Below are 27,849 nucleotides of genomic sequence, written 5' to 3' on the forward strand. Positions count from 1 at the left end.
GACAGATGAAATGAATCTCTTTATGATTCTTTTAATTTATTGTAAATGATTAAACAGACACTGGACCTCATTCATGAAACTTGAGCTGAATGAATCTGTGGAAATCGTTCTTCTTTATGTACATGATACAGTGAAAAACGGCTCTGCTCATGTTTAATGAACGAGGCCTGATCAGATTACAGCCTGACAAAACAAATAAAGCATCCTCATGATTGTTTCTGACATTTATTTATACGTTTATGGATCTCTAGAGTGAATAATCCTCTCAAGGCACATTTATGATCCATTAGCATCAAACAATCCGCTCGAAATTCAAAATTAGACATCTGATTAAAGCACAACAATTGGATATATTTTCATTAATATTAAAAAAAAACAAAAAAAAGCATGGAAGGACATGTGGCGTGAAATGCAAAATCTGTTCTGTCTTCAGAGACACCTTACATGACTACACTCATGAATATTAATGAGGAACAGACCTAGGTAAGGTATGATTGGCTTTGGCATAGCATGGTTTCTATGGCAGCATGGAGTAGGTGGACTTCATCAGAACAGAGCTCTTAAAGGAACAGTACACACAAAAATTATATCATTTCCGGAAAGACATGAGGGTGAATACTTACATTTTTGGGTGAACTGTTCCTTTAAGAGTAAACACACATGGCAGCTTTGATTGATAAAATGAAGGCAATGATAATGTGTGTGTGTGTGTGTGTGTGTGTTTAATTAAGGCATGTGAATGTTACCGTTCTCTAGAAAAGCTTTCTCAGCTCATATAGCAGCTCTGGGGTCTTATGCACCTTGGGAAACTCAAAGGTTCCCTTCCTCTGTGTTTACAGTAAACCAGCTGAGCTTCCTCCAACACCTCAGCAAAGCTGACCCGAAACGGACTTCAGCACATGCAGACTGAGAGTGTGTGAGTGTGAATGCGTGTGTTAGTTTTGAGAGGTGTTGTTGAACAGCTCCGTTCTGGCCAGTTTTGCGGGCGGCTCCAGTGACTCCTCCCCCAGAACCATGGAGTTGTCCGGAACGGGCATGTCCTGATCCTCATCGGTCTCATCGGTCTCATCGTCCTCCTCCTCATCTGCACACATTCAGACACCAGATACATGACGACTGATGATAGAAGGTTCTGGGTGGTTGCTATGGGGTTGCTAGAGTGTGAGGAGTGGTTGCTGGAGATGGTTCTATAGTGTTGCTATGGGGTTGTGAGGGTGTTCTAGATGATTGGTACAGTTTTACAGTGCTATGGAGTACTAGGTTGTTGCTAGGGAGTTCTGGGTGGTTGGTAGGGGGTTGCTAGGGTGTTCTGGGTGGTTGATAGAGAGTTCTTATTTGGTTACTAGAGCATTGCTATGGGGTTGCTTCGTAGTTCTGGGTTGTTGTTAGAGGGTTGCTAGGGTGTTCTGTTTAGTTGCAAGAGTATTGCTATGGGGTTGCTAGGGAGTCCTGGGTGGTTGCTAGAGGGTTCTAGTTGGTTGCAAGAGCAGTGCTATGGGGTTGCTAGGGAGTTCTGGAATGTTGTTTGAGGGTTGCAGGGGGGTTTTGGTTGGTTGCTAGAACAGTGCTATGGGGTTGCTAGGGAGATCTGGAATGTTGTTAGAGGGTTGCTAAGGTGTTCTGGTTGGTTACTAGAACAGTGCTATGGGGTTGCTAGGGAGTCCTGGGTGGTTGCTAGAGGGTTCTAGTTGGTTGCAAGAGCAGTGCTATGGGGTTGCTAGGGAGTTCTGGAATGTTGTTTGAGGGTTGCTAGGGTGTTCTGGTTGGTTGCTAGAACAGTGCTATGGAGTTGCTAGGGAGTTCTGGGATGTTGTTTGAGGGTTGCTAGGGTGTTCTGGTTGGTTGCTAGAACAGTGCTATGGAGTTGCTAGGGAGTTCTGGATTGTTGTTAGAGGGTTGCTAGGGTGTTCTGGTTGGTTACTAGATCAGTGCTATGGGGTTGCTAGGGAGTTCTGCATTATTGTTTGAGGGTTGCTATGGTGTTCTGGTTGGTTGCTAGAACAGTGCTTTGGGGTTGCTAGGGAGTTCTGGAAGTTTTGAGGGTTGCTATGGTGTTCTGGTTGGTTGCTAGAACAGTGCTATGGAGTTGCTAGGGAGTTCTGGATTGTTGTTTGAGGGTTGCTATGGTGTTCTGGTTGGTTGCTAGAACAGTGCTATGGGGTTGGTAGGAAGCTCTGGATTGTTGTTTGAGGGTTGCTAGGGTGTTCTGGTTGGTTGCTAGAACAGTGCTATGGGGTTGCTAGGGAGTTCTGGATTGTTGTTTGAGGGTTGCTATGGTGTTCTGGTTGGTTGCTAGAACAGTGCTATGGGGTTGGTAGGACGCTCTGGATTGTTGTTTGATGGTTGCAAGGGTGTTCTGGTTGGTTGCTAGAACATTGCTATGGGGTTGCTAGGAAGTTCTGGATTGTTGTTTGAGGGTTGCTAGGGTGTTCTGGTTGGTTGCTAGAACAGTGCTATGGGGTTGCTAGGGAGTTCTGGATTGTTGTTCGAGGGTTGCTAGGGTGTTCTGGTTGGTTGCTAGAACAGTGCTATGGGGTTGCTAGGGAGTTCTGTATTGTTGTTTGAGGGTTGCTATGGTGTTCTGGTTGGTTGTAGAACAGTGCTATGGGGTTGCTAGGGAGTTCTGGATTGTTGTTGGAGGTTTGCTAGGGTGTTCTGGATTGTTTTTTGAGGGTTGCTAGGGTGTTCTGGTTGGTTGCTAGAACAGTGCTATGGGGTTGCTAGGGAGTTCTGGATTGTTGTTTGAGGGTTGCTATGGCGTTCTGGTTGGTTGCTAGAACAGTGCTATGGGGTTGCTAGGGAATTCTGGATTGTTGTCGGAGGGTTGCTCGAACAGTGCTATGGGATTGGTAGTAAGTTCTGGAATGTTGTTTGAGGGTTGTTAGGGTGTTCTGGTTGTTTGCTAGAACAGTGCTATGGAGTTGCTAGGGAGTTCTGGAATGTTGTTTGAGGGTTTCAAGGGTGTTCTGGTTGGTTGCTAGAACAGTGCTATGGGGTTACTAGGTAGTTCTGGAATGTTGTTTGAGGGTTGCTATGGTGTTCTGGTTGGTTGCTAGAACAGTGCTATGGAGTTGCTAGGGAGTTCTGGAATGTTGTTTGAGGGTTGCTAGGGTATTCTGGTTGGTTGCTATGACAGTGCTATGGGGTTGCTAGGGAGTTATGGAATGTTGTTTGAGGGTTGTTAGGGTGTTCTGGTTGTTCGCTAGAACAGTGCTATGGAGTTGCTAGGGAGTTCTGGAATGTTGTTTGAGGGTTTCAAGGGTGTTCTGGTTGGTTGCTAGAACAGTGCTATGGGATTGGTAGGGAGTTCTGGATTGTTGTTTTAGGGTTGCTAGGGTGTTCTGGTTGGTTGCTAGAACAGTGCTATGGGATTGGTAGGGAGTTCTGGATTGTTGTTTTAGGGTTGCTAGGGTGTTCTGGTTGGTTGCTAGAACAGTGCTATGGGATTGGTAGGGAGTTCTGGATTGTTGTTTTAGGGTTGCTAGGGTGTTCTGGTTGGTTGCTAGAACAGTGCTATGGGATTGGTAGGGAGTTCTGGATTGTTGTTTGAGGGTTGCTATGGTGTTCTGGTTGGTTGCTATAACAGCGCTATGGGGTTGCTAGGGAGTTCTGGATAATTGTTTTAGGGTTGCTAGGGTGTTCTGGTTGGTTGCTAAAACAGTGCTATGGGGTTGCTAGGGATTTCTGGAATGTTGTTTGAGGGTTGCTATGGTGTTCTGTTTGGTTGCTATAACAGCGCTATGGGGTTGCTAGGGAGTTCTGGATAATTGTTTGAGGGTTGCTATGGTGTTCTGGTTGGTTGCTAGAACAGTGCTATGGGGTTGCTAGGGAGTTCTGGAATGTTGTTTGAGGGTTGCTAGGGTTAGGGTATGTGGATTTCTATAAAAGCTCGGAAGAAAGAATTCCAATAAAGTGTCAGGCATTTTGATTGTTCTGAATCATCACACACTGTGTGTGTGTGTGTGTGTGTGTGTGTGTACCTTTATCAGGATCCATTGACCTCTGACTTCTGTTCAGACAGGCAAACTGAAACAACAAACATGAAGTGAAATCACTGAATGGCTGTCTATTTGACAGTATGCAAGTGTGTGTGTGTGGAGGCGTACCTCTCCCATAACAGCGATAGGCGTCTCTCCTTTGGCCTGTGCGACTCTGTGCTCGATCAGGTAGTACATGTACTCGTCATACAGAAGTCTGATCAGATGAAACGAGCCGAAACTGGCTGCGCTGCGCAGGGTCAGATCTCTGATCACCATTGAACTACAACACACACACACACACACATTCAGTGAGATTACAACAGTGTGGGGCTGCCATCAGCTTTCTCACTCATTTACTCAGAGGTTAAATCCACACAGCTGAACTCTGTGCACAGAGGGAAGTGCTCTCACCTGTAGAAGCTCCACTTGAGCAGGAAGAGTTTGGCCGCTCTGGGTAAGGTCTGGCTGTCGGTGTACGGCTTCAGCACCTGTGACACCACCCCATCCAGCCAAGCGGCCCACTGCTCCAGAGAGTTCTGCTGCTGCAGGGTGATTTTAAAGTCCTGCTCCAGCCGCTGGACCATGCCATCTTCACAGCCACACACCCACGAGGCTTGCTCCTAAACACACACACACACACACACATATTGAGATCTGCAGGGAGACCTGAGGATGTGGCTTGAGCGGAGCGAGCGGTGCTACCTGTACGTTGGTGAAGTCGACGCGGTTGAGGTCGCTGAGCATCTGTGTGATCTGAGCCGTGTTCTGCAGGACGGCGCGGGCCGCCTGAGCCAGGTGATTGAGAGACGTGTAGCGCCGCAGAGTCTGAGCGAACGCTCCTGCACACACCACCTACACACAACACAACACACAACACAACACACAGCGTTAGCATGAACACATGACCGCGGCGAGTCAGAGGAAACCCGTGCGCGTATCAGACCTTGATGCGGACCATCTCCTCTGGGATGCTGATCATGGCATTGGTGAGCCAGTTCTCCAGACTCTTTGCAAAGTTACGGATGGCTTGAGTTAAGGCACCTACAGGAACAGAGAGAGAGAGAGAGAGAGAGAGAGAGAGAGATAAAAGAGTCAAAATAAAGATAACGAGACCTCAAATTCTGCATCCCAAAAAAATATATATTATTTTCATGGTCATTTGCCACAACGAAATGACTTTAAATGATAAGAAAGTGTTGAGAATGTTGTATAGTGTATGTAAAGTTGTGTAGTTTGAATAGAGTTTGTATAGAGTTTCAGTAGCTACAGTATGTGTAGAGTTTTGAAATTCGTTGGGACTAGAATTTCTATAGAGTCTGTGTAATTAACTGGGGATGATGTTTATATGGAGTTGTGTAAGGTTTAAAAGGGTTGTGTAGAATTCTGTAACTTCGAGTTGATATAGTTTGTGTAGAGTTGTAATTCACTGGAATGGTGTTTATAGTAAGTTTGTTAGTACGTTTGTTTGGAGTTTGTAGAGTTTTGTAATTCAATTTGGGACTATATAGTTGATATAGAGTTTGTATTACATTGTGTAGCTCACTGAGGATTGTGATTATATAGAGTTTGTATAGAGTTATGTAACTAATTGGAATGGTGTTTATATAATTTACGTAAAGTTGTGTAGCTTGTATAGTGTTTGTGTAAAGTTTCAGTAGATACAGTATGTGTAGAGTTTTGAAACTCGTTGGGACTAGAATTTATATGGAGTTTGTGCAAGGTTGTGTAATTTACTGGGGATGATGTTTATATGGAGTTGTGTAAGGTTTAAAAGGGTTGTGTGAATAATAAAATTCTGTAACTAACGGTGGATCGAGTTGATATAGTTTCTGTAGAGTTGTAATTCACTGGAATGGTGTTTATAGTAAGTTTGTTTGGAGTTTGTAGAGTTTTGTAATTCAATTTGGGACTATATAGTTGATATAGAGTTTGTATTACATTGTGTAGCTCACTGAGGATTGTGATTATATAGAGTTTGTATAGAGTTATATAACTAATTGGAATGGTGTTTAACGTAAAGTTGTGTAGCTTGTATAGAGTTTCAGTAGCTACAGTATTTTAGAGTTTGGAAATTCGTTGGGACTATAATTTCTATAGAGTTGTGTAATTTACTGGGGATGATGTTTATATGGAGTTGTGTAAGGTTTAAAAGGGTTGTGTGAATAATAAAATTCTGTAACTTACTGTGGATCGAGTTGATATAGTTTCTGTAGAGTTGTAATTCACTGGAATGGTGTTTATAGTAAGTTTGTTTGGAGTTTGTAGAGTTTTGTAATTCAATTTGGGACTATATAGTTGATATAGAGTTTGTATTACATTGTGTAGCTCACTGAGGATTGTGATTATATAGAGTTTGTATAGAGTTATATAACTAATTGGAATGGTGTTTATATAATTTACATACAGTTGTGTAACTCATGGTGGATGGCAATTATATATAGTTTGTATAGTGTTGTAACTCACTGAGGATGTTGTTTTATAGAAAGTTTGCATGGAATCATGTAGAATTTTATAATTCACTGGAATTGTGTAGAATTGTGTAACTCAGTGGGATGGAGTTTATATAGAGTCTGTGTAACTCACTGGGGATGGGTCTCCACTAGGCTTTGGGACAACAAGTTGATTTATATAACGTTTGTTTAGAGTTTTTTAATTAATTGGGACTAGAGTTGATATAGAGTTTGTATTACATTGTGTAGCTCGCTGAGGATTGTGATTATATACAGTTTGTATAGAGTTTAGTAACTCACTGGGGATGCTGTTTAATGTTTAAAGGTTTTATAGTTGTGAATGGTAGTTGATGTAGAATTTGTATAGTGTTGAGACTCACGAAGAATGTTGTTACTGTAGAGTTTGAATGGAGTCATTTTAGAATTGTGTAACTTACTGTGGATGTTTGTTTGGAATAACTCATTGGGACTAGAGTTGATATCGAGTTTGTATCGCGTTGTGTATCTCACAGAGGATGGTGATTATATTTAATGTGCATAGCATTGTGTAGAGTTGATATAGAGTTTGTGTAGAGTTGTGTTACTCACTGGGGATGGGTCTCAGGACATCAGGGATGAGGATCTCCACTAGGCTTTGGTACAGCAAGTTGTCGCATTCGCGGGTCCAGTGGAGGACGGGCTCATATTTACACAAGAGAACCAGAACTGACTTGGGCAAACGCTTCTCAGATTCATCATGACTGTGGAGACAGAGAGAGACGTCAGCGAGACACAAGACAACACCACAACGCTTCTGACTGTATGAGGAGTCAATGTGTGTGTGTGTGTGTGTGTGAGCAGCTCTCACAGGTCAAGTGTGTCCGTGTCGCTGGTTTGCCCTTCACTGAACCTCCAGAAGCTCTTCCACAGAGTCTCCACAAGAGGGAACTGCAGGTTGACCATCACGTCCAGAATCGCCTACAAACACACACACATTACTCACCAACACACTACAATAACCACACATCTGACATCCTGAGTGCACACACACACACACACACACACTCACCTCGCAGTGCTCTCTGTAGACCAGCTGATAAGTGTGTACGTGTTGAGGAAGGAGTCCGTCCGGCAGAGATTTACCCTCATCCTCGATCACAGGGAACTCCGGCAGACCGCGAGACGCATCTGAGACACACACACACACACACACACACATTCAAACAGAATACGATTATATGTCTGGAAGACAGAGCTCCATTTTACAATAACCTGTACAGAGACAGATGTTCGTCTTACCCAAAAACTGCTGATATTGGTGAACCTGGCCGCTGATGTCGGATAGCCCCGCCCCTTGTTGATGCCCCACCCCCAGGCCCATTCCATTGGTCAGTCCCTCCACCTTCTGCACAGGCTTTAGTCTTTATCAAGAGACGAGAGCTGTCAATCAAACTACCAACAGCAAGTGATCATCAACACAAACTGTAAACACACACACACACACACCTCTGTTTCTGCGAGTACGGCTGTTGTCTCATGGCCAGGTGTTGCTGGTCCTCCACCAGTCTGTGCAGGGGGGAGTTGCTCTTGATTCGAAGGCCATAGTAATGGTACTTAGAGTTCCCTCTGAAACACACACACACACACACATTTAATTATTTTATTTGCAATGACACATACTGATTAAAACAACACAGCATCCAAATATTCACAAAGAGCTTCTCATACACACACACACACACACTCACTTTAATATTAGCCTGTTCAACCCAGTGTTATTTTTGTATCATTGATATACTATTAAAGATATTATTTTTATATTTTCACTTTAATTTTAAAGTTTTAGTAATCTTGTTGTTTTTGTTATATTTCTATATAGCTTTTATTTATTAATTAGGGGCCAAGCACCGAAGATTGAAACCGTTAGATTTCTTATTATTCCGCTATTGAAAGTCTATGGCAGCCCATAGAACCGTTTGCGGGAAAGTTATGAAATTTGGCACACAGCTAGAGGTCTGGCCCAACATTAACCACACCAATTTTGGAGTCTCTAAAACAACCCCTCTAGCGCCACCATCTGTCCAAAGTTTCACTCATGTTTATGTTAATAACTTTTGAACCCTAATGGATAGAAAGAATTAAATTTTTTTCCTTCGATTCCTTGGCTCAATCCGATTCGATTGCGCCCTATGACGTCATTATCTGTCATGAAAATTTTCCCGCCATTTTTAATTAATTGTTACGAAACTCGGTATGGGTCATCAGCACGATGCCCTGAAGGAGCCTGAGAAGTTTTGAAACAGCGCCACCTAGTGGATAATTCTTTTTTTCAAACGCTTAACTTTGGGTGTGGTTGACTTATTTTCATGGGAGTAACTTTTTTGTCTCCTGAATCTTTGCCGAGTCCAACGATACCAGACTTGCTAGGTTTCGGCATATGGTTTGTGCAGCGTGGTAATTTAGCACTTAAAAAACGTTAGCTGATATCATCGAAACCGCTAGTCCGATCGAGACGAAACCAGCGTCAGAAGTTCGAAAACATAGGTCAATATGCTAATGCCCAAATGTCAAAATATTTATAGTAAGAGGTAGTAAAATCCAATCAAAGTCAGGTGTCAGTCATTTTTTACATATAAATGTCTATAACTCAAAATATGAAAATGGCTCTATACAACTCGAGGTTTTAATGTGGGGTTTTAATATTTTTGCTTCAAATGTCTTCACTCATTTTTTCAGTTGGTCTATTGCTAGCTTCCTTGTTTGCTTCTGTTGTGCTTGGCCCCGGTATTGCTGCTTGCAGCTATATTTTTTAGTTATTTTAGTTCTTCAAGTTCAACTAAACGAAAATGAGAAATGTTACCTTGGCAACTAGCTGAAGTAAAATATGTGTTTGGCATTAACTTTTTTGCTCCCCAGCGAGTGCTTTTCCAAAGTAGCTAGCCACTCAGCAGTTTCACTGGCCACAATTTTGACATCGATACCATGGGGGAAAACTGCCAAATAGATATTTCTAATATTATCTCATAATTTGGCAGCAGGTTTATTAGGCTGCTGTCCCTTTAAGAGCTGACACACGGATCCATTATACTGTTACACATGCGTTTTCTTTCAACTTGAAAACACGCCATTTTGACATTATTTTGTGTGTTTTTGACTGTTTAAGTGCAATAAGCAGCGGAAAAGAACTCAATTTAGTCCTGAGAGGCGGCTTTATGTGAGCGCACTCTGGGTGTGAGGAACAAAATTTGCGGGAATGAGTCAAATTATGCGCAATACGCCCAATCCCACGGTGAAATTCAAGCCCTGTAACAGCAACAATATTAATCTGGAGCAAATTAAACGAGTGAGTGAGAGGAGGCGGGTTTGTGTGTCACTCGCTGTCGGAGAGATATTTCAGTATCGATATGTATTGAAAAATCGATATTTTTGAAAACATCGCACTTAGTTTAGTTTAGTAGTTTATTATTTCGGATGCCTTTTTAAAAGACTACAATTAAAAAAATGTATATATTATATATAAATTTAACTTAGCCCCGCCCACATCATAATCACAGCCCAATGGAGCAGTATCAGACTACAATCTGATCATGACGACATCAGGCTAGTCAAGCCCTGGTTTTTGGTAAATATTTTTCTTTTTACTGGATAAAAATCGTCTGGACCAATGAGATTTGACTGTGGGCGGAGCTACCCGGTACAATGAATATAGAAATAGCTTGTCGTGGCTTGAAGCTTTATTGCGAAACACCTGGTCTGGACAGTGTGATTGTACCTGGTGCCGAGACGTCTGGTCCTGAGGCCCATGAACACGGAGCGGATGAGTTTGCCAAAGGAGGCGGCGTTCACGGGTTCCAGCTTGGTCTGCTGGCAGTGCAGGAGGTAATGACAGTAGAGAGTACAGCGAGGAAGACTTACGCCTTCAGCTGTCTCGTAGTTATCCATCAGCCACTGCACCTGAAGACAGACAGAAGACAGTAGATGTTAGAGGGCGAATTCACCGCTGACAAGATGGACCACCTCTTTACTGTCATCGTCCTGCTGGCGGGACACCTGGACCTCTCACTTTTTTGATTGCCTTTTTTTCATATCATGTATTTTAGTAATTATCATAAATTAGGTATCATTCGAAAGCTCAAAATTCATCCTGTGAAACCGTTTTTGAAAGTGGACATTGCGTTACCATGGAAATGGTACTTTAAATTCTTCTAGCAGGCTCCTCCCCCTAGTGGGCGGTGTCATGTTTCATAACATTTATTTTAAGTACTTTAAAATCAAAATCTTTTCTAATCTTGATTAAACACACATCATCGGAAAGGTCTGAGTCTCAAGGGTCCATATTTGGTGACCGTTTTGTGATGGAAGTGACATTTGGACAGAAATTTACAGGGAAATGCATCAAAAAACAATCAATGGAATTTCAATGACACCCGGTGGCTATTTTTGGTAGAGCGCCTAAACAAAATCTCATGGGAACTTCAATTTTTGTGATATCAACTTCAAATTTGGAACACAACTTGGTTAGACATATGGCTTTGATTTTATAGTAATTTTAGATTAAAACATTTTTGTTAAATATATATTTTATATAAAATAAAAAATATTTAGTACAGTATTTTTACTTATAGTAAATTGTACAGTAAAATTTTAACTTCATACTTTCATATTTTGAATTGCTTTCCCTTCAGCAATAATCTGCCGAGTGTCTGCTTTAAAACAAGCCCTATATTCCTATATTTAATTATATAGGATTTAATTATATATATATTATTATTATAATAATATTGAATTCCTTATATTTAAATTTATTCCTATACTTATAAGTTTGGATAGTGCATTTTGATGTGTATTCTCAAAAAGGGGGGTGACAGTTAAGAGGTTAATAAATCTTGGCTGTCTATGCAGCAGAACTGTTTTTTTCTCCCATTCATAAGCATTCGGAGTCTTCCTACTGTATATATAAAGTCTTTGTTGGTCGGGCATGAACGATGCTTCGGATTCTCACCTAGAGAGAGTTTCCCCAATGAAAACAAACATACTCACAGTCGCGGGCGAAGCGCGCGTGTTGTGTGAGAAATTCTGGTTCCCTCCTCCGAGCATGTACCCGCCCTGAATCACGTAACTCCCCGCCCCTCCGCTGCCGACCACGCCTCCTGCCCCGCCCACATCCGACGAGGACCCACCAGTCACCACGGTGATCCCCGAACTGCCCTCTGAGAACATGGAGACCACCCCCGTGCCCATCCCGGATGTCACAGACACCGCCTGAGTGGAGGCAGGGGACGTGACCTGGGAGCCGGTGGTGGGCGAGGTCTCATAGTAAGTGACAGGGGGCGTGGCTTGAGTGTAGAGGGAGGAGTCTGTGAACGGGTAACTATTGGGACGACTGAGAAGGGAAGAGAGCAAGGTCAACGTTTTCAGGAGTGAAGAGAAGCGAAATATACACCACAAGGACTTGTGTTTATGCTCACATTGCAGTGTTGTTGTAGTTGGTGTCTCCCTCCACAAACTGGCCTGAGTACACATGCTGTACCTACACACACACACACACAAACACTGGTTTCACATCAGATGTTTAAATGGCTGCCTCCCATAGCTGCACCCTTTAATTTCTACCCATCTCTCGCTTGGGATCTTGAAATACATCTGAAGGCCAGATTGATTGATTTTAATTCAGATATAAGGGCGAACATCACAAAACACGTATATATGACATAAAATCTAAGTGTGTGTGTGTGTTTGTACCTCAGGTGTGATGTGTAGATTACCGACCCCCAGACTCTTGGTTGGGGCCTGAACAACTGACCTCTGCTGGACACAGACCACCACAGTTTATGGACTTATATGATTATTACGGCTTTTATATATATATAACCCATATATATATATACACACAAATGTACGTGCATTACCTGTGCCGTCTGCACCTGTTGCACTACCTGTGTGGGTACACCTGTCTGTCCCGCTGGAGGAGAACTAGATTCAGAGTCATTTGAGTGAAGTGAGCCCTCTATATGAACAGACAGACAGACAAAAACATATAGGCATTAAATTATAATATATTATGCATCTCAGAAGCTCATTTGCATATTAAAAAGAGATCATGTCAATGAAACAGGATTGGTCTTGATTAGGGTTGCATTTTGGGTCAATTTCCAGAAACTTGCCAAAAGATCCTGGAATGTTTCCCAATATTCTGGAAAGTTTCTGGAAACTTTGCAATCATAGTCTTGATGTTGTGAGATACGAATGGAATGGAAATCACAAATAGAAGATTTTTTTTTTAAATCATCATGATTGATTAGCTCATTAACATATGACCGCCTACATTTACATATTTAGCAACTTGTCTATGGCATTGTTAACCAGGTTACCAGTCTTAGGTCTCATTTACATCTTAAAGGTACAGTATAGAAGGGAAGTTAAGCCCAAAAAATAGGCCTTTGACTTCAAGTCATGATGCAAAGGTCCCCTTTGGTATGGAAGTACCTTAGGGCCATAGAAATAAATTTATCCTAAGACACAAGTGAGATCACATTTTGTAAGTTCAGAAAAAGACCCAAATATATCCTATTCATGCGCCTATTCATTATTTTTCTCACATGAATAGGGTAAAAAATGTAACCTTTAGATATCACCATGAAAATTACTGAGTTGATTACTTATATCAAGACAAACCAAAAATGTATTACAAGTCATTTTTAAATTGTTTGTTAACATGGACAAAGGGTGCATAAGCTAATTACAGATGTGCTAATTTCCATAAATACCACAACAGATCTAAACATTGGGTACAGCGTCTTTAAAACATTCAGAGATTCAGTCAGTCATTAATTCAAGGTCCACTCAAATGTCAACTCTCACTAAGCTGTCCCTCAGGTAAGAAAAATGTCCTACATGGATTATTCATAAATAAAACATACCTGGTGATCAACTACAATTTATTGGGAACATCTGGATGTGTGTTGAGCTGTTGTACGACTATTTTTGGTGAAACGATGTCAAGTTTAGGATTAGCGAGTAGTTTCATTAGATAGTTAACACGGCTAGCAGCAGCAAATAACTTGTTAGCTGTCTTAAGATATGGATACATGGATTGTTGTAGTCATTACTGCCACCCATGTAGGCTATGTAATTCAAGTCATTAATCTCAAGTAAGGGATAATGTATAGCGAGGCGGTTGTGAATGTTTTAAAAACGCTGTACGCTGTACATGTTAACAAACAATTTAAAAAAGACTTGTAATACATTTTTGGTTTGTCTTGATTTAAGTAATCAACTCAGTAATTTTCATGGTGATATCTAAAGGTTACATTTTTTACCCTATTCATGTGAGAAAAATAATGAATAGGCGCATGAATAGGATATATTTGGGTCTTTTTCTGAACTTACAAAATGTGATCTCACTTGTGTCTTAGGATAAATTTATTTCTATGGCCCTAAGGTACTTCCATACCAAAGGGGACCTTTGCATCATGACTTGAAGTCAAAAGTCACTTAAAGGGTTAGTTCACCCAAAAATGAAATTCTGTCGAAAAATGATTAATTACGTACCCTCATGTTGTTCGACACCCGTCAGACCTCCGTTCATCTTCAGAACACAAATGAAGATATTTTAGTGTAAATCTGATGGCTCTGAAAGGCCTCCATTGGCACAATGGCACTTTACACTCTCGAGACCCTTAAAAGGTACTAAAGACGTCGTTACAAAGTCCATCTCACTACAGTGGTTCTACAACAACTTTATGAATCGGCGAGAGTAGTTTTTGTGCGCAAAAAAACCCTAAATAATGACTTATATGAACTTATTACTTATGAAATAACGATTTCAAAACACGGCCTCATGAAGCTTCGAAGCGTTATGAATCAGTGAGTCGAATGATGATTCGGATCGCGTGTCAAACCGCCAAACTGCTGAAATTTGGCGATTCAAACTGCTGAATCGACTCACTGATTCATAACGCTTCGAAGCTTCATGAGGCCGTGTTTTGAAATCGTCATCACTATATAAGTCGTTATTTAGGGGTTTTTTGCGCACAAAAACTATTATCGCCGATTCATAAAGTTGTTGTAGAACCACTGTAGTGAGATGGACTTTGTAACGACGTCTTTATTACCTTTTAAGGGTCTTGAGAGTGTAAAGTGCCATTGAGCCAATGGAGGCCTTTCAGAGCCATCAGATTTACACTAAAATATCTTAATTTGTGTTCTGAAGATGAACGGAGGTCTGACGGGTGTCGAACGACATGAGGGTGAGGAATTAATGACAGAATTTTCATTTTTGGGTGAACTAACCCTTTAACCTCCCTACTAGTAGCCAAAACAACCCGTTTAGTTTAGAGCAGAGGTGGCCAACGTTGGTCCTGGAGAGCCACAGTCCTGCAGATTTTTGCTCCAACCCTAATAAAACATACCAGATCAAGCTAATCAATGTCTTAAGGGAAACTAGAAAGCAACACACAGGTGAGTTTGATCAGAGTTGGAGCAAAACTCTGCAGGACCGACGTTGGCCACCCCTGGTTTAGAGGAACATTCTGGGTTCAAAAAAAATTGGAGCAAAAGTGTCGACTATGGGCACTAACACTTCTGAATCTAACATCCACCACATCTTACTTCAAAGAGACGCGTGTGTGCGTGTGTGCAAGAGATGCACAATGAGAGGAAGAAAAAACGAAATGAGAAGGAAACACGTGACAAAAAACGGCTCTCAGAAAGGAGGAAACGATGACTGTGTAAAGGGGAAGATACGCGTTCTGCTCAGTACAAAACCCACAGAAGGAAACACAAATCAGATCAATACAGAAAGAGCGAACAAACAAAAGCCCTCGTACTCACGATACAGCACATCCAGACTGTACAGACAGCTGCTGTAGAACATGATCTCAACACTGACACACATCCAGACATTTCTCTTTATATCCCGCTCACACCCGGCGGCCTTGAACAATTAATCTCCACAGATGGGGCAAGAAAGCTCTCGTTCAGGTAAACACGGGTATCAGATAGAGAGAGAGATTGAGAGAGGACAAATCAAGCTAAAGAAAGGGGGTTTTTCTTTTATTTTGATTTTCATTCTGTATCCTTCAGTTTATCTCTCTCCTCAATTACATTATTCTCTGGCATCGCCATCCTTCACGTGATCAGCTTTTCACAGGTGTTTAGCTGTTTTATTTCATATTTAATACAAATGATTATCTGTGATATAATTAAAAAGACATACTTACATTAGTAAACTTTTCGATATATTTTGTATAGAAACTTGAAGTCAGCATTTATTATATATATATATATATATATATATATATATATATATATATATATATATATATATATATATATATATATATATATATATATATATATATATATATATATATATATATATATATATATATATATATATATATATAAAAAATGTATGTTGATGTTTTATGTTGAGATTTTAATTATATATAAAACATTAATACATTATCAATAAATACATATATAAACTAGGGCTGTCAAAAGATTAATCGCGATTAATCGCATCCAAAATAAAAGTTTGTGTTTACATAATATATGTGTGTGTGCTCTATTAATTATTATCTATATATATATACACACACACATTCATGAATATATTTAAGAAATATTAGCATGTATATACTGTATATACATTTATATAATCTATAATATATATAAATATAATTTTATAAATAAAAATAATATTTTTTTCTTATATATACACATGCTTGATGTGTGTATTTATATATAAATAATAATTAACAGAGTACACACACATATATTATGTAAACACAAACTTTTATTTTGGATGCGATTAATCGCGATTAATCTTTTGACAGCCCTAATATAAACACATCTGTTTTTATTCAAATATTAAATCATAGCACATTCTGTTTTCTATTATTTTTAATATTTTGATTAAGTTATGTAAGACTGTGAAAACTGTAAGAGCTATAGGAGATGGCGACTCTCTGAGAAAGCAAAGGAAAGCAACATCTGAACTCACTGCATTAGCGTCCGCATCCGGGATTGCCTTCATTTACATGTCTTTCCCTTCACTGCCTCTTCCCCCATCTCTCCTCTATAATTCACCCAAAATCTATAGGGTTAATGTGAACAAGTACTAGTGTCATATCATTTGAAACGTCTCAGTGCGACGGGTGCAAAGGTCTCATTCCCAAAGAAGTGTAGCAAAAGGTTTAAGAGTTTAGAGATATTTTGCTTGTTGTGTGTGGGTGTGTCTTCGGCCAATTGGTCTTTACCTCCGGTCCTCAATAAGGTGTAAAATACAGGTCTTGATTAATGCAAATTCCCATTGTGAACTCATGTTTACATTTGTTTACATTCAAAAATGACCCAAAGCGTTTTATAAACAAATGTTAAAAATCGTAGCTTCATCGGAATGGTCCGAAACTTTGTGACTTTATTGGTACTTGGTATATGAACACCCCAAAAAATTGGGGACAGGATTTGAAAAGTCTAAGTGGTCGTAAAAAAAATAGTCACACTCAGGACCTTCGGGTCAAAAATGACCCCCATAGGAAATAAATGGGAAATTGGCAAAAATATGAAAATACAGAGTTTTTTTGTGCATAAAATCTACAAATCAGCCAGGATGCAGAACAAAAGGACTCAACAGTGAAGGGCTGAATCTCAAAACAGACAAAAAAACTCACACACACAAAAACACAATTAGCTTTTGGAATGGCACGCGTTCATTTGTGTGTGCGTGTGTTTTTGTGTGTATAAGTGTGTGTGTGTGTGAGTTTTTTTGTCTGTTTTGCACTCTTGATGCTTTAGAGATTCAGCCCTTCACTGTTGAGTGCTTTTTTTCTGCATCCTGGCTGATTTGTAGATTGTATGCACAAAAAAAACGAATTTCCCATTCATTTCCTATGGGGGTCATTTTTGACCCGAAGGTCCTGAGTGTGACTATTTTTTTTACGACCACTTATACTTTTCAAATCCTGTCCCCAATTTTGTGGGGTGTTCATATACCAAGTACCAATAAAGTCAATAAGTTTCGGACCATTCCGATGAAGCTATGATTTTTTTTATTTTTTATTATAAAACGCTTCGGGTCATTTTTGATGAATCTCTGAATCTCATTTTGCAGGATGGTCAGGGCCGATTCTGTAGTCAGATCAGCCCATAATGCTGTGCGTCTTGATTAGCTTTGAATTGGTTATGTAACTGGTGTTATACATTTACCTGACTAATAATAAATTGTTATATTTAATTTCATTCTGACTGATTAGGATGTATCCTTTGTTACTGCAAATCTGCGACCAGGGTTAAGTACACATTATATATCGGATTGTATGGAGCATGGGGCACATCTGGCGAGATTCTAGATTTCTGACTAACTGCTCGACTTTAACTAAGTTGTTATGCAGTCGCATTCACTATAGGGGGACAGATAAAATACTATTGAGATAATACGGTTTTATTTTATGGGACTGGCCATAACCTCTGGTTACTGTTTCAGCTTAAACTAAGTTGTTGTGGGTACTTTTTAACAATAGCAAGCATAGGCAGCATTATTAAAGGGTCACTTCAGTGATTTAGCATTAAGCTTTGTATCAGTAGAAACCCTGTAGTATATTTCAATTATGGTACTTCCCCATTGTAGTGTTTATTCTCTAACTGAACGAAATTATTGTATTATTATGAAGATCAAAGCGACGCTGGGGGCGGTGTAGGGAGTGGCCTCGTAGGGCAGCGAAGCAAGTGCATTCTGGGAGTTGTTGTCTTTCATCCATATGAGACAAAAATACATGTTCTGTCTTTTCTAGAAGTCTAGAAGGCACCAAATTCAAAAATAATTTCACATTTCTACTACATAAATGACACAGTTTAAATACACATTCATTTTCCCAGCGCTGAAGAGCCCCTTTATATCGCTTTAGCCATAACCTCTGGTTAATGATCGGACTGGCGAGTTTGTGATCATGGGTCCGCATAACAGGACCCTGTGCGACTCTGAGAACCGACTAAAGAGTGAAGAGTTAAATAGAATAATCAAATGTGCAGTTAAATTATTATATAAATGACCAAATAACCAATCGGCATTATAACCTAAATTCGAGGTCATGAAAAAATGGAGTCAGATAAAGGTAAATTGGAATTAAATTATAGCCTGGATGCCAGCTGAACTTAGCCCCGCCCACAACATTTGAGGTCTGTATGTTCGGTCTGGACTTGATCCGTTGTGGAGTAACTATGAGCTGTTCGGGCCAATCGAATTGTCAGGGCGGGCTTTATACGATGATGGACAGATGATCAACAGTGAATTCGTTTTCTTCTTCTACTTCTTTCAGTGTGCATGCAGTTGAGTTCTTTTGACAACTACGCGTCACTCAACATACGCCACATGCTCTGATTGGTTGTAGGTTTATCCAATTGAGTGCAGAGGCATTTTCTATCCTTTCGGTTGAAACACGCCTCATAATCACGAAGTAAGACGACGTCAGGCTAATTAAATTACAAACCTTCACCCGCTTATCGGAAGCCGTCGTTAGGACGATTGGGCGGGCCTTACAGTTATTACTGAATATACACTGCTATTAATTACGTTTTTTTTTTATGTTTTTGAAATAGTCTCTTCTGCTCACAGAGGCTGCATTTATTTGATTAAAAAAATACAGTAAAATTGTGAAATATTATTACAATTTAAAATAGCTGTTTTCTGTGTGAATATCTGTTAAATGTGATTTATTCCTGTGATCAAAGCTGTATTTTCAGCATCATTACTCCAGTCTTCAGTGTCACATGATCCTTCACAAATCATTCTGATATGATGATTTACTGCTCAAGAAACAGTTGTTCTGCTTCATATTTTTGTGAAAACCGTGATGCATTTTTTCTAGGTTTCTTTGATGAATATAGAAAGTTCAAAAGAGCAGAATTTATTTGAAATATAATCTTTTTGTAACATTATAAATGTCTTCTCCGTCGCTTTTATTTGAGTTTTTGGAGGCCGCTATCTTCAGTCAATCAGATCTCGCAGTACCGCCCTTCTTTCTCATATAAACTTTGTGTTCGTTTCTAAAGCTGCTGCGACAGGAAGTCCATCCACACACACACATCTCCAGGCTGCTGAGTAGGCAGTGCTGTCATAACAGCTGCCAATTAGAGCGTTAGATTGTTCAGTCATCAGGATAAAAAGCTGTGTGTATGTGCGTGTGTGTGTGTGTGTGTTGAATAAAAAGCATAGGCACATGTGTGGAGATACACACGGCTGCTGTTACGTGTTTATTTCGAGGTCTTTCTATTTAGGGCGAGACCTAGAAAGTGTCAGGTGTCTGTTAGATCGCATTACACACACTTTCGTACACGCTGTAATGGTGTGGCGTGCAGGTTCAATCCCTACTAAGTGTGTCATGGGAAGTTAAGTGTAAATGTTATCTAGTGAAGTGCGTGTGCTCACCGCCGGTGACGGTCACCACTATGTACTGCTGGGCGCTCTGGCCATTTCCTGCTGCCTGGGAGGCGGGGCTTTGTATCTCCCCTGCGACATACTGGGCTGCGGTCACGGCTCCCTGAGGGGGCGTGGCCAAGACGGCTTTCTTTTGAGTGACAGAGGGCGTGGCCTGTGCTCTTATGATAGAGCCCGTCTGTGCTGAAGCAGACCCCGGCGAGCTCTGCATGTCGGACAGGAACTGGGACGTGGTGGTGGAAGTGGCTTTTTGCTGGGTCGATGAGGCTGTCGTGACAATGCCCCCTTGCGACTGGGAGGGTTGAAGCTCCTCAGCGGTGTAGCCTGAAGTTGCCATGACGACAACAGCCGAAATCCCTCTGCAAACAGACATGAAAAACACAGATTAAGCCATGCAGGAAGTTAAAAGCAAACAGATTTGGGCTTCTTGTGTTAGTTATGGAGGTTATTTCACAATTACACTTGTGTCCTTGTGGAAGAACATCAGGCAGAACTATTGTTTTTTCATGCACTGGTCAATTTTGCTTCCATAACATGTCTTCTTCTTTCAGACTAGTGGAAAGAAAACATGCAAAATACACACTCAAGTGTTTGTTTTATCACATTTTGTCTACAGTATTTGCATCTGTAGATTCAATTACATTGCATATTTGTAACGTGTAAAACAAATTCTCCTCTTACATACACCAAACTTCAGGTTTATTCCTATCTTTATTCTAAAGGGTTTTATAGAAAGGATTGTTCATTTAACAAGGTGAATGTTTTTTTTCTGGCTGTTGTCAAAGTTGTAAAAAAAAAAAAAAAAAAAAAAAAGTAACTCTAAACGGGTAACAAAATATTGAACTTGGTTTTAATAGATGTTGTAAATTCTGGAAATGTATGCAAATTATTGTATATTAATTGTAAAAGGTTTATTCTATTACTTTTATTCTAAAAGGTTAAAGCTACACTGTGTGATATTTTCCCCCATCTAGTGGTGAAAAGGTATATGACCATCCAGTGAATATTAGTTTCTGTTCCTCTCAATTCCGATTTCGTTTTAACTCCTACGGTGGCCGATTTAGTCCAAGATTAACATGGCTTCCAGTTCGACCTCGTCCACATTCGACACGGTGCCATTGAGTGTTAAAACGCGAAAGGCGAAGCTTGAATTTACGGGTATGTCCCTCTTTGGCTAATGTACTTTCAAGATGGAGGGGCAACATGGCGACCCGCATTCGAACCCCTTACCCGTATGTATGTTCAATGGCATATTATAAACTAACGAGAATACTTTATAACTTGAAAGAAGTAAATATACATTAATGAGCACATATATTTTTGAAAGAACTAAGTGTTTTTAGCTAAGAATAAACTAAAAAAGTTACACAGTGTAGCTTTAACAAAATGTTTAACTTGGTTTTAATAGATGTTGTAAATTCTGGAAATGTAACAAATTATTGTATATTAATTGTGTGCATTGTAGAGCTGCACGATTAATCGTTAAAAGAACGCAATCTCAATTCAAAAACACACGGGATCTCATTCCTAAATGACAGCGATTCTCCAGTGTCTATTTAAACTAAATCACAGCGAACGTTCAGATCCGTGTTGGCGCTGCCGCTGAGCCAGAGAGAGCAGTTAAAACAGCTTCACAAACAGTCTTTTCGACATTACAGTATGGTTGTGTCTGTTACAAGTATTCAAATGATCACAGAAGTTTATAGATATAAACACTGATGTCTATGGAAGCGATCGAAATAGAGCAAAACATCTGTTGAAAGTAACTCGGCGCTTCATATAATGATTGTTTCAACTACACTGTTACACCAGTAGGTGGCGACAAGTGAGTGTTAAAGTGTAATGCTGCGTCCCAATTCGCATACTATTCGTACTAAATAGTATTCAAAAAATAATTAGTATGTCCCAGATCGTAGTATGTTGAGAAGAGTTTTCCAAAGATTCCCGGATGGTCTACGATTTCCGGTCATAATTCGAAGTGCAGATCGATGTGCACTCTAGGCTGATATTACCCACAACCCATTGCGATATGGACGAGGATTCGATTAGAACTACAAACGCGGATAAAAAGTGTTAAAAAACTACAAACATGACGGTTACGCGAGTCTGACGGTTAAGTGGAGAGGATTAGATGAAGGGGTTTGAGTGAGCAATTATCAGTATTTAACCTGACGAAAAGATATTTATTCAATGTTATCCTCATTATATTTCACCTGCAGCAGCATTGAGAACTTTTGTAATGATACATTTGACCATTAACTTTTAAATGCATCATTATATTTAAACTGCAAACACATGAGAGGAGTCTCTGCATTAAAGACCCACGAATGGCTGGCAGAGCAACGTGCGGCTACATTTCTCTCCGATACGGTAGGAAATGAAACTGAATGTGGAGGATTTCAACTGTGATTAATTGATCGTGATTGACAGGGCAGTTTAAACGGTGATGGGATGCACGTAACTTAGCGACAGAGTCCATTATAGATGGTGAAGTAGTATGTCCCAAAGCTTGCATACTCTTCTGCTACACACTCAAAAGTATGTACTTTTTCTTCACATACTTTTAGGCCGCAGCATAAATAGGTTAATTGGGATGCAGCATAAGTGAATTTGTCATTGAATCATTCATTCAAGAGATTTGTTCAAAAACGTTGATTCATCCAGTAATGAAACAAGTGAAGTCTTTATGAGGGAGTCATTGAATCATTCATTCAACCGATTTTTTGAATGTTATTTCATGCATTCTGACTTATTTACACTGTTAAAGAGTAGGATTCTCATGCTAAACACGGCCAAAATAATAAAAAAAAAAGAGTTAAAGGTGCACTATGTAACTTTTCCGTCTGCTAGAGGTCGCCTGTTCAAAACAAAGGCGTAGTTTTGATGACGGCACGTTTGAGTGCAGAATCTCGTGACATGTGGTCTTCACCTCACAGCCGGTGGGAAAGAATCGGGATAGGACTCGGGCAGAAATCATGTTCATGTGATTATTAACGTTACTGTAGTCTGAAGCAGAAGCAGGAGCGAGTGTTGTGGAGCTGAGGAACCGCTGGAGCGATTGTTAAAGGGTTAGTTCACCCAAAAATGAAAATTCTGTCATTAATTCCTCACCCTCATGTCGTTCGACACCCGTCAGACCTCCGTTCATCTTCAGACCAGAAATGAAGATATTTTAGTGTAAATCTGATGGCTCTGAAAGGCCTCCATTGGCTCAGTGGCACCCTTCACTCTCAAGACCCTTAAAAGGCACTAAAGACGTCGTTACAAAGTCCATCTCACTACAGTGGTTCTACAATAACTTTATGAATCGGCGACAATAGTTTTTCATGATTCGGATCGCGTGTCAAACCGCCAAACTGCTGAAATTTGGCGATTCAAACCGCTGATTCGACTCACTGATTCATAACGCTTCGAAGCTTCATGAGGCCGTGTTTTGAAATCGTCATCACTATGTAAGTCGTTATTTAGGGTTTTTTTGCGCACAAAAACTATTATCGCCGAATCATAAAGTTATTGTAGAACCACTGTAGTGAGATGGACTTTGTAACGACGTCTTTAGTACCTTTTAAGGGTCTCGAGAGTGAACCGTGCCATTGAGCCAATGGAGGCCTTTCAGAGCCATCAGATTTACACTAAAATATCTTCATTTCTGTTCCGAAGATGAACGGAGGTCTGACGGGTGTCGAACGACATGAGGGTGAGGAATTAATGACAGAATTTCATTTTTGGGTGAACTAACCCTTTAACCCCCGGAGCCGTGTGGAGCACTTTTATAATGGATGGATACACTTTTTTGGGCTTCAAATGTTGGGCTGCAATTCATTCAAGCTTGTGAATGAATGGACATTTTTTAATATAACTCTGATTGTGTTCGTTTAAAAGAAGAGTGTCATACACACCTAGGATGACTTGAGGGTAAAGAGTAAATCATGGGCTAATATTCATTTTTGGGTGAACTATCACTTTAATATGTTATTGTATAAAAGCAATAGTGCCTTATAATAAGGACACAAATTTTTCAATTTCTTTCATTATTTTCTTAAGCAAATTCATTAGCATTTTTCTGCTGGCTTAGCTAAATCGTTATTTGAACACAAAATTGGAACATAATGCATTTTGAATACTTTATTAACAACAACAAACAATTTAGCTAAAAAAGTGTCAAGCATTTTGTCTCACTTCAATTCCAGTAGGTTGTTTTTTTGTGTCTGTTTTGTTTTTTGAGTCTGCATGTAAAACTAACCGCATTCTCCTTCCCTATCAGGATGCACATAAATCCTTTGCGGTTTTGAGCTGGCTGAACTTGTTAAACAGTACTCTCGTTTTTCCTCAAATTGCGTGCCCTGTCTTGTGATGAAAGTATGTGCCAGTGTGCGCATGAAGCTCCTGTCAGAATTAGCGAGGAAGCCATTGTGTTAAACAGCCTAAAAAGAACAACTCACATTATTAAAAACAACACCAAGAGGGCGTGAAATCACACATATCTTCAAGAATCAAGCATCATATATTCATAGCTTATGTTCACATATGCTAACAAATTTACATGCAAAATGTCAAATTTGGATATCATAATGACAGACCATAAATCTGACTAAACATTGTGTGGGGTAATATATAATTTTTTCTTACTATGGTCCAAGTGTATATGGTCAATGTTATGATTTCAATAGCAAAATACAACAGTTATACTTAAATTTGTGACCTTCATGCATGGTTTTACCTCAATAATATAACATAGACTAATATTTATATATATACATATAGACTTTTTGCTTATTTCTGCCGGAGAACAAAGTATGTATGCAACTGGATAGACATCTGTCAATCACGCCCTTTTAACTTCCCACGCCCCGCCCCCGTCCAGACCACGCCCCCTCCACTCCCTCCGCACTGGAGCTGATCTGGCACATATGGCTGTTCGACGACTCCCTCTACAAAGTTTTCGACCGCCTGCAAATACAATTCACGAGAGTCTGATCCACCGAATGCCTGCATTTCATTGTCATTTGCGTTAAACAAGCGGAGCACCGAACAAAAAGATTACAGCCGAGTGCAGAATCACTGTCAAAAGTCGCTCTTTGACATCTGATCCTAAACTCCTCGCCCGTTTCAGTCAGCAAGTCAGTTAAACACACTTCTGACGTCATGGTCACCATAAACAAACAACAAGAAGTAAAAGTCACACACTCTCACGTTACAACACCCGCCATTTTGTAGCGCTCGAGCAGATTTGACATCGTCATAACAACCGCCAGCGCGTGCGAGAGGCGCGGGGTCGAGTTGAAGCGCGATAACTGAGGAAATCGCGTCTGGCACACTTCAGCACTTGCAACACAAAACAAGAGGAGGTCGCGTGAAATAAAGTTGTTGCGTTCACCTTTCGCTTCTTGCTGGACGATCTTAGTTTGGCGCGGAGTTTTATTTTCTTAATGGCTCAAATTGTTGTTGTTGATTCTCGTTGCTGGGTTCTTGTCGCCACGACTACCGTGACTATGGCGCCTCGTCCTCACCGGGGCAACTGTTGCTACCCACCCGTATAAGCACCGCCCTCTTGCTCTGCAGCGATTGGCTGCGTGTCGCCAAGGGAAACGGTCATCTCTCTACATTATTGGATAAGACGAGTGTCTATTACAAACCTACATTGTCATTCGCTGACAGTTGCTGTCAGTCGAGTTGCTCTATTACGCAAGAAGTACACGCCCCCTTTGCGTTCATTGATTGGACCGCATTTCTGTCAGTCAAACCTCACGGTCAACGGTTACTCAGTCAGAAAAGATAAAGATAAAAGGAAAGGTAAATGTTTATAACCACACAGCTATTTAATGATATATATTAGCAAAATCATTTTTATTATCAATACTCTTACAAAACGTTGTCATATTAAACCGTTTTTGAACATCAGATGGCAAAACCATGGATATATATATTTATATAATTTGCAAAGTAAATATAATCCAAATTACATTAAAGATACACACACCCACAGAAAGATAAAACAACATAAATGTACCAGAGAAATTAAGATTTGGTTCTGAATAATGAACCCTGAATAAATGGATTAAAAGTCTCCACATGTTTCACTTTATTTCTAATTTTGAAATACTTTATTCATAGCTATGCGGTGTGAGTCTATTAGCATATTAATCATAATACTATAAATCATCACTGAGGTCAGACAGGCAACCAATTAGCCCGTATGCTGAAGGCTCATCCATGTGCTGTTATCTGTGTGAATGCCAGTGTCTGAATCATATTCTCCAGACTCTGTTATCTCGTGACTGTATTAAGAAGAAACAAGCTTTTGCTGATAGGCTTATAAGCTGGTTTCTGATTCTAAATAACCACACACACACACACACACACACACACACACAAAACCACAACTCAATTTCTCGCATCTATATCCTCTTCTTATCTGTTTGAAATGTCACCCAGGCTCCTCGTGTCATGAGAGGTCCGCTAACCCAGCCTTCACCCCATATGTTTTCTAATATTATGTATGGTGTATTGAGGATAATACTTGGAAGACCATGTAAATTCTATGGTATATGAATATGGAAATCATGCAGTAGCATTGCATCAGATATGGAGTCTGGCTCTTATTATGCAGTGTCTGTGTTTTTTCATGACCCCATACAGGAGTGAGATTCACATGCAGCTCCTGTGCTCTTTAGTGCACTTCACATGCAATACATTTGCGTCGCAGTGTAGACTACAAGTCATGGGTTTCAATTTTCTGCTTAGGAGGAAAATGTGTGGTCAAAGTCTAACATATTTAATGTTTTATTCACTTTTTTGTGTGATTTATGGTATTTTTGTTTATTTAATTTAAAGTTGGCATGAAATAGAAGTTGCGATAGCCATTTCTTCCCTATTGTAATTTTCACAGATCAGGCATAACATTATGACCGGTGAAGTGAATAGCACTGATGATCTCTTCATCGCCTGTTAGTGGGTGGGATATATTAGGCAGCAAGTGAACATTTTGTCCTCAAAGTTGATGTGTTAGAAGCAGAAAAAATGGGCAAGCGTAAGGATTTGAGTGAGTTTGACAAGGGCCAAATTGTGATGGCGAGACGACGGGTCAGAGCATCCCCAAAACTGCAGCTCTTGTGGGCTGTTCCCGGTCTGCAGTGGTCAGTCTCTATCAAAAGTGCTCCAAGGAAGGAACAGTGGAGAACCGGCGACAGGCTCATGGCCGGCCAAGGCTCATTGATGCACGTGTGGAGCGAAGGCCGATCAAACAGACGAGCTACTGGAGCTCAAATTGCTCAAGAAGTTAATGCTGGTTCTGATAGAAAGGTGTCAGAATACACAGAGCATCTCAGTTTGTTGTGTATGGGGCGGCACAGCCGCAGATCAGTCTGACCCATGCTGACCCCTGACCTCCGCCGAAAGCACCAACAGTGGCCCGTGAGCATCAGAACTGGACCACGGAGCAATGGAAGAAGGCGGCCTGGTCTGATGAACCACATTTTCTCTTACATCTCGTGGATGGCCGGGTGTGTGTGTGTCTCTTACCTGGGGAACACATGGCACCAGGTGCACTATGGGAAGAGGCGAGCCGGCGGAGGCAGTGATGCTTTGGGCAATGTTCTGCTGGGAAACCTTGGGTCCTCCATCCATGTGGATGTTACTTTGACACACACCACCTACCTAAGCATTGTTGAGACCATGTACAGCCTTTCATGGAAACGGTATTCCCTGGTGGCTGTGGCTCTTTCAGCAGATAATGCGCCGCCACAAAGCAGAAATGGTTCAGGAATGGTTTGAGGAGCACAACAACGAGTTTGAGGTGTTGACTTGGCCTCCAAATTCCCCAGATCTCAGTCCAATCGAGCATCTGTGGGATGTGCTGAACAAATAAGTCCAATCCATGGAGGCCCCACCTCACAACTTACAGGACTTAAAGGATCTGCTGCTAACATCTTGGTGCCAGATACCACAGAACACCTTCAGGGGTCTAGTGGCGTCCATGCCTCGACGGGTCAGGGCCAAAAAA

The 27,849-nt window shown here is 40.5% G+C and overlaps 1 protein-coding gene across 2 annotated transcripts; it reads right to left on the bottom strand.

Moving 5' to 3' along the window:
- Positions 1 to 25,405, bottom strand: rfx1b (regulatory factor X, 1b (influences HLA class II expression)). 2 transcript variants are annotated; one of them, XM_079812292.1, is made up of 18 exons: positions 25,225 to 25,405; positions 19,839 to 20,206; positions 12,319 to 12,416; positions 12,152 to 12,214; positions 11,878 to 11,939; positions 11,450 to 11,792; positions 10,182 to 10,363; positions 7,916 to 8,035; positions 7,709 to 7,830; positions 7,479 to 7,597; positions 7,278 to 7,387; positions 7,019 to 7,170; positions 4,924 to 5,021; positions 4,683 to 4,832; positions 4,392 to 4,600; positions 4,107 to 4,260; positions 3,981 to 4,026; positions 1 to 1,084 (listed from the first exon to the last, which is right to left on the bottom strand). In XM_079812292.1, exons 2-18 carry the CDS (start codon positions 20,182 to 20,184, stop codon positions 936 to 938), a joined length of 2,523 nt encoding a protein of 840 aa, XP_079668418.1. In that variant the 5' UTR covers positions 20,185 to 20,206; positions 25,225 to 25,405; the 3' UTR covers positions 1 to 935. The 2 variants fall into 2 exon arrangements, with proteins under 2 accessions (XP_079668418.1, XP_079668417.1); XM_079812291.1 differs by having other exon boundaries at positions 12,152 to 12,217; positions 25,225 to 25,387.
- Between the last annotated feature and the right edge of the window lie 2,444 nt (positions 25,406 to 27,849).

The sequence above is a fragment of the Gobio gobio genome (genome assembly GCF_949357685.1).
Source record: "Gobio gobio genome assembly, chromosome: 3".
NCBI lineage: Eukaryota > Metazoa > Chordata > Actinopteri > Cypriniformes > Gobionidae > Gobio > Gobio gobio.

Coding starts and splice junctions, on each gene's coding strand:
- rfx1b (XM_079812291.1), bottom strand. CDS start 20,184: ATGGCAACTTCAGGCTACACCGCTGAGGAGCTTCAACCCTCCCAGTCG. Junction 11,940..12,151: donor ATCTACACATCACACCTGAG/GTACAAACACAC, acceptor GTGTGTGTGTAG/GTACAGCATGTGTACTCAGG. Junction 11,793..11,877: donor AACTACAACAACACTGCAAT/GTGAGCATAAAC, acceptor TTCCCTTCTCAG/TCGTCCCAATAGTTACCCGT.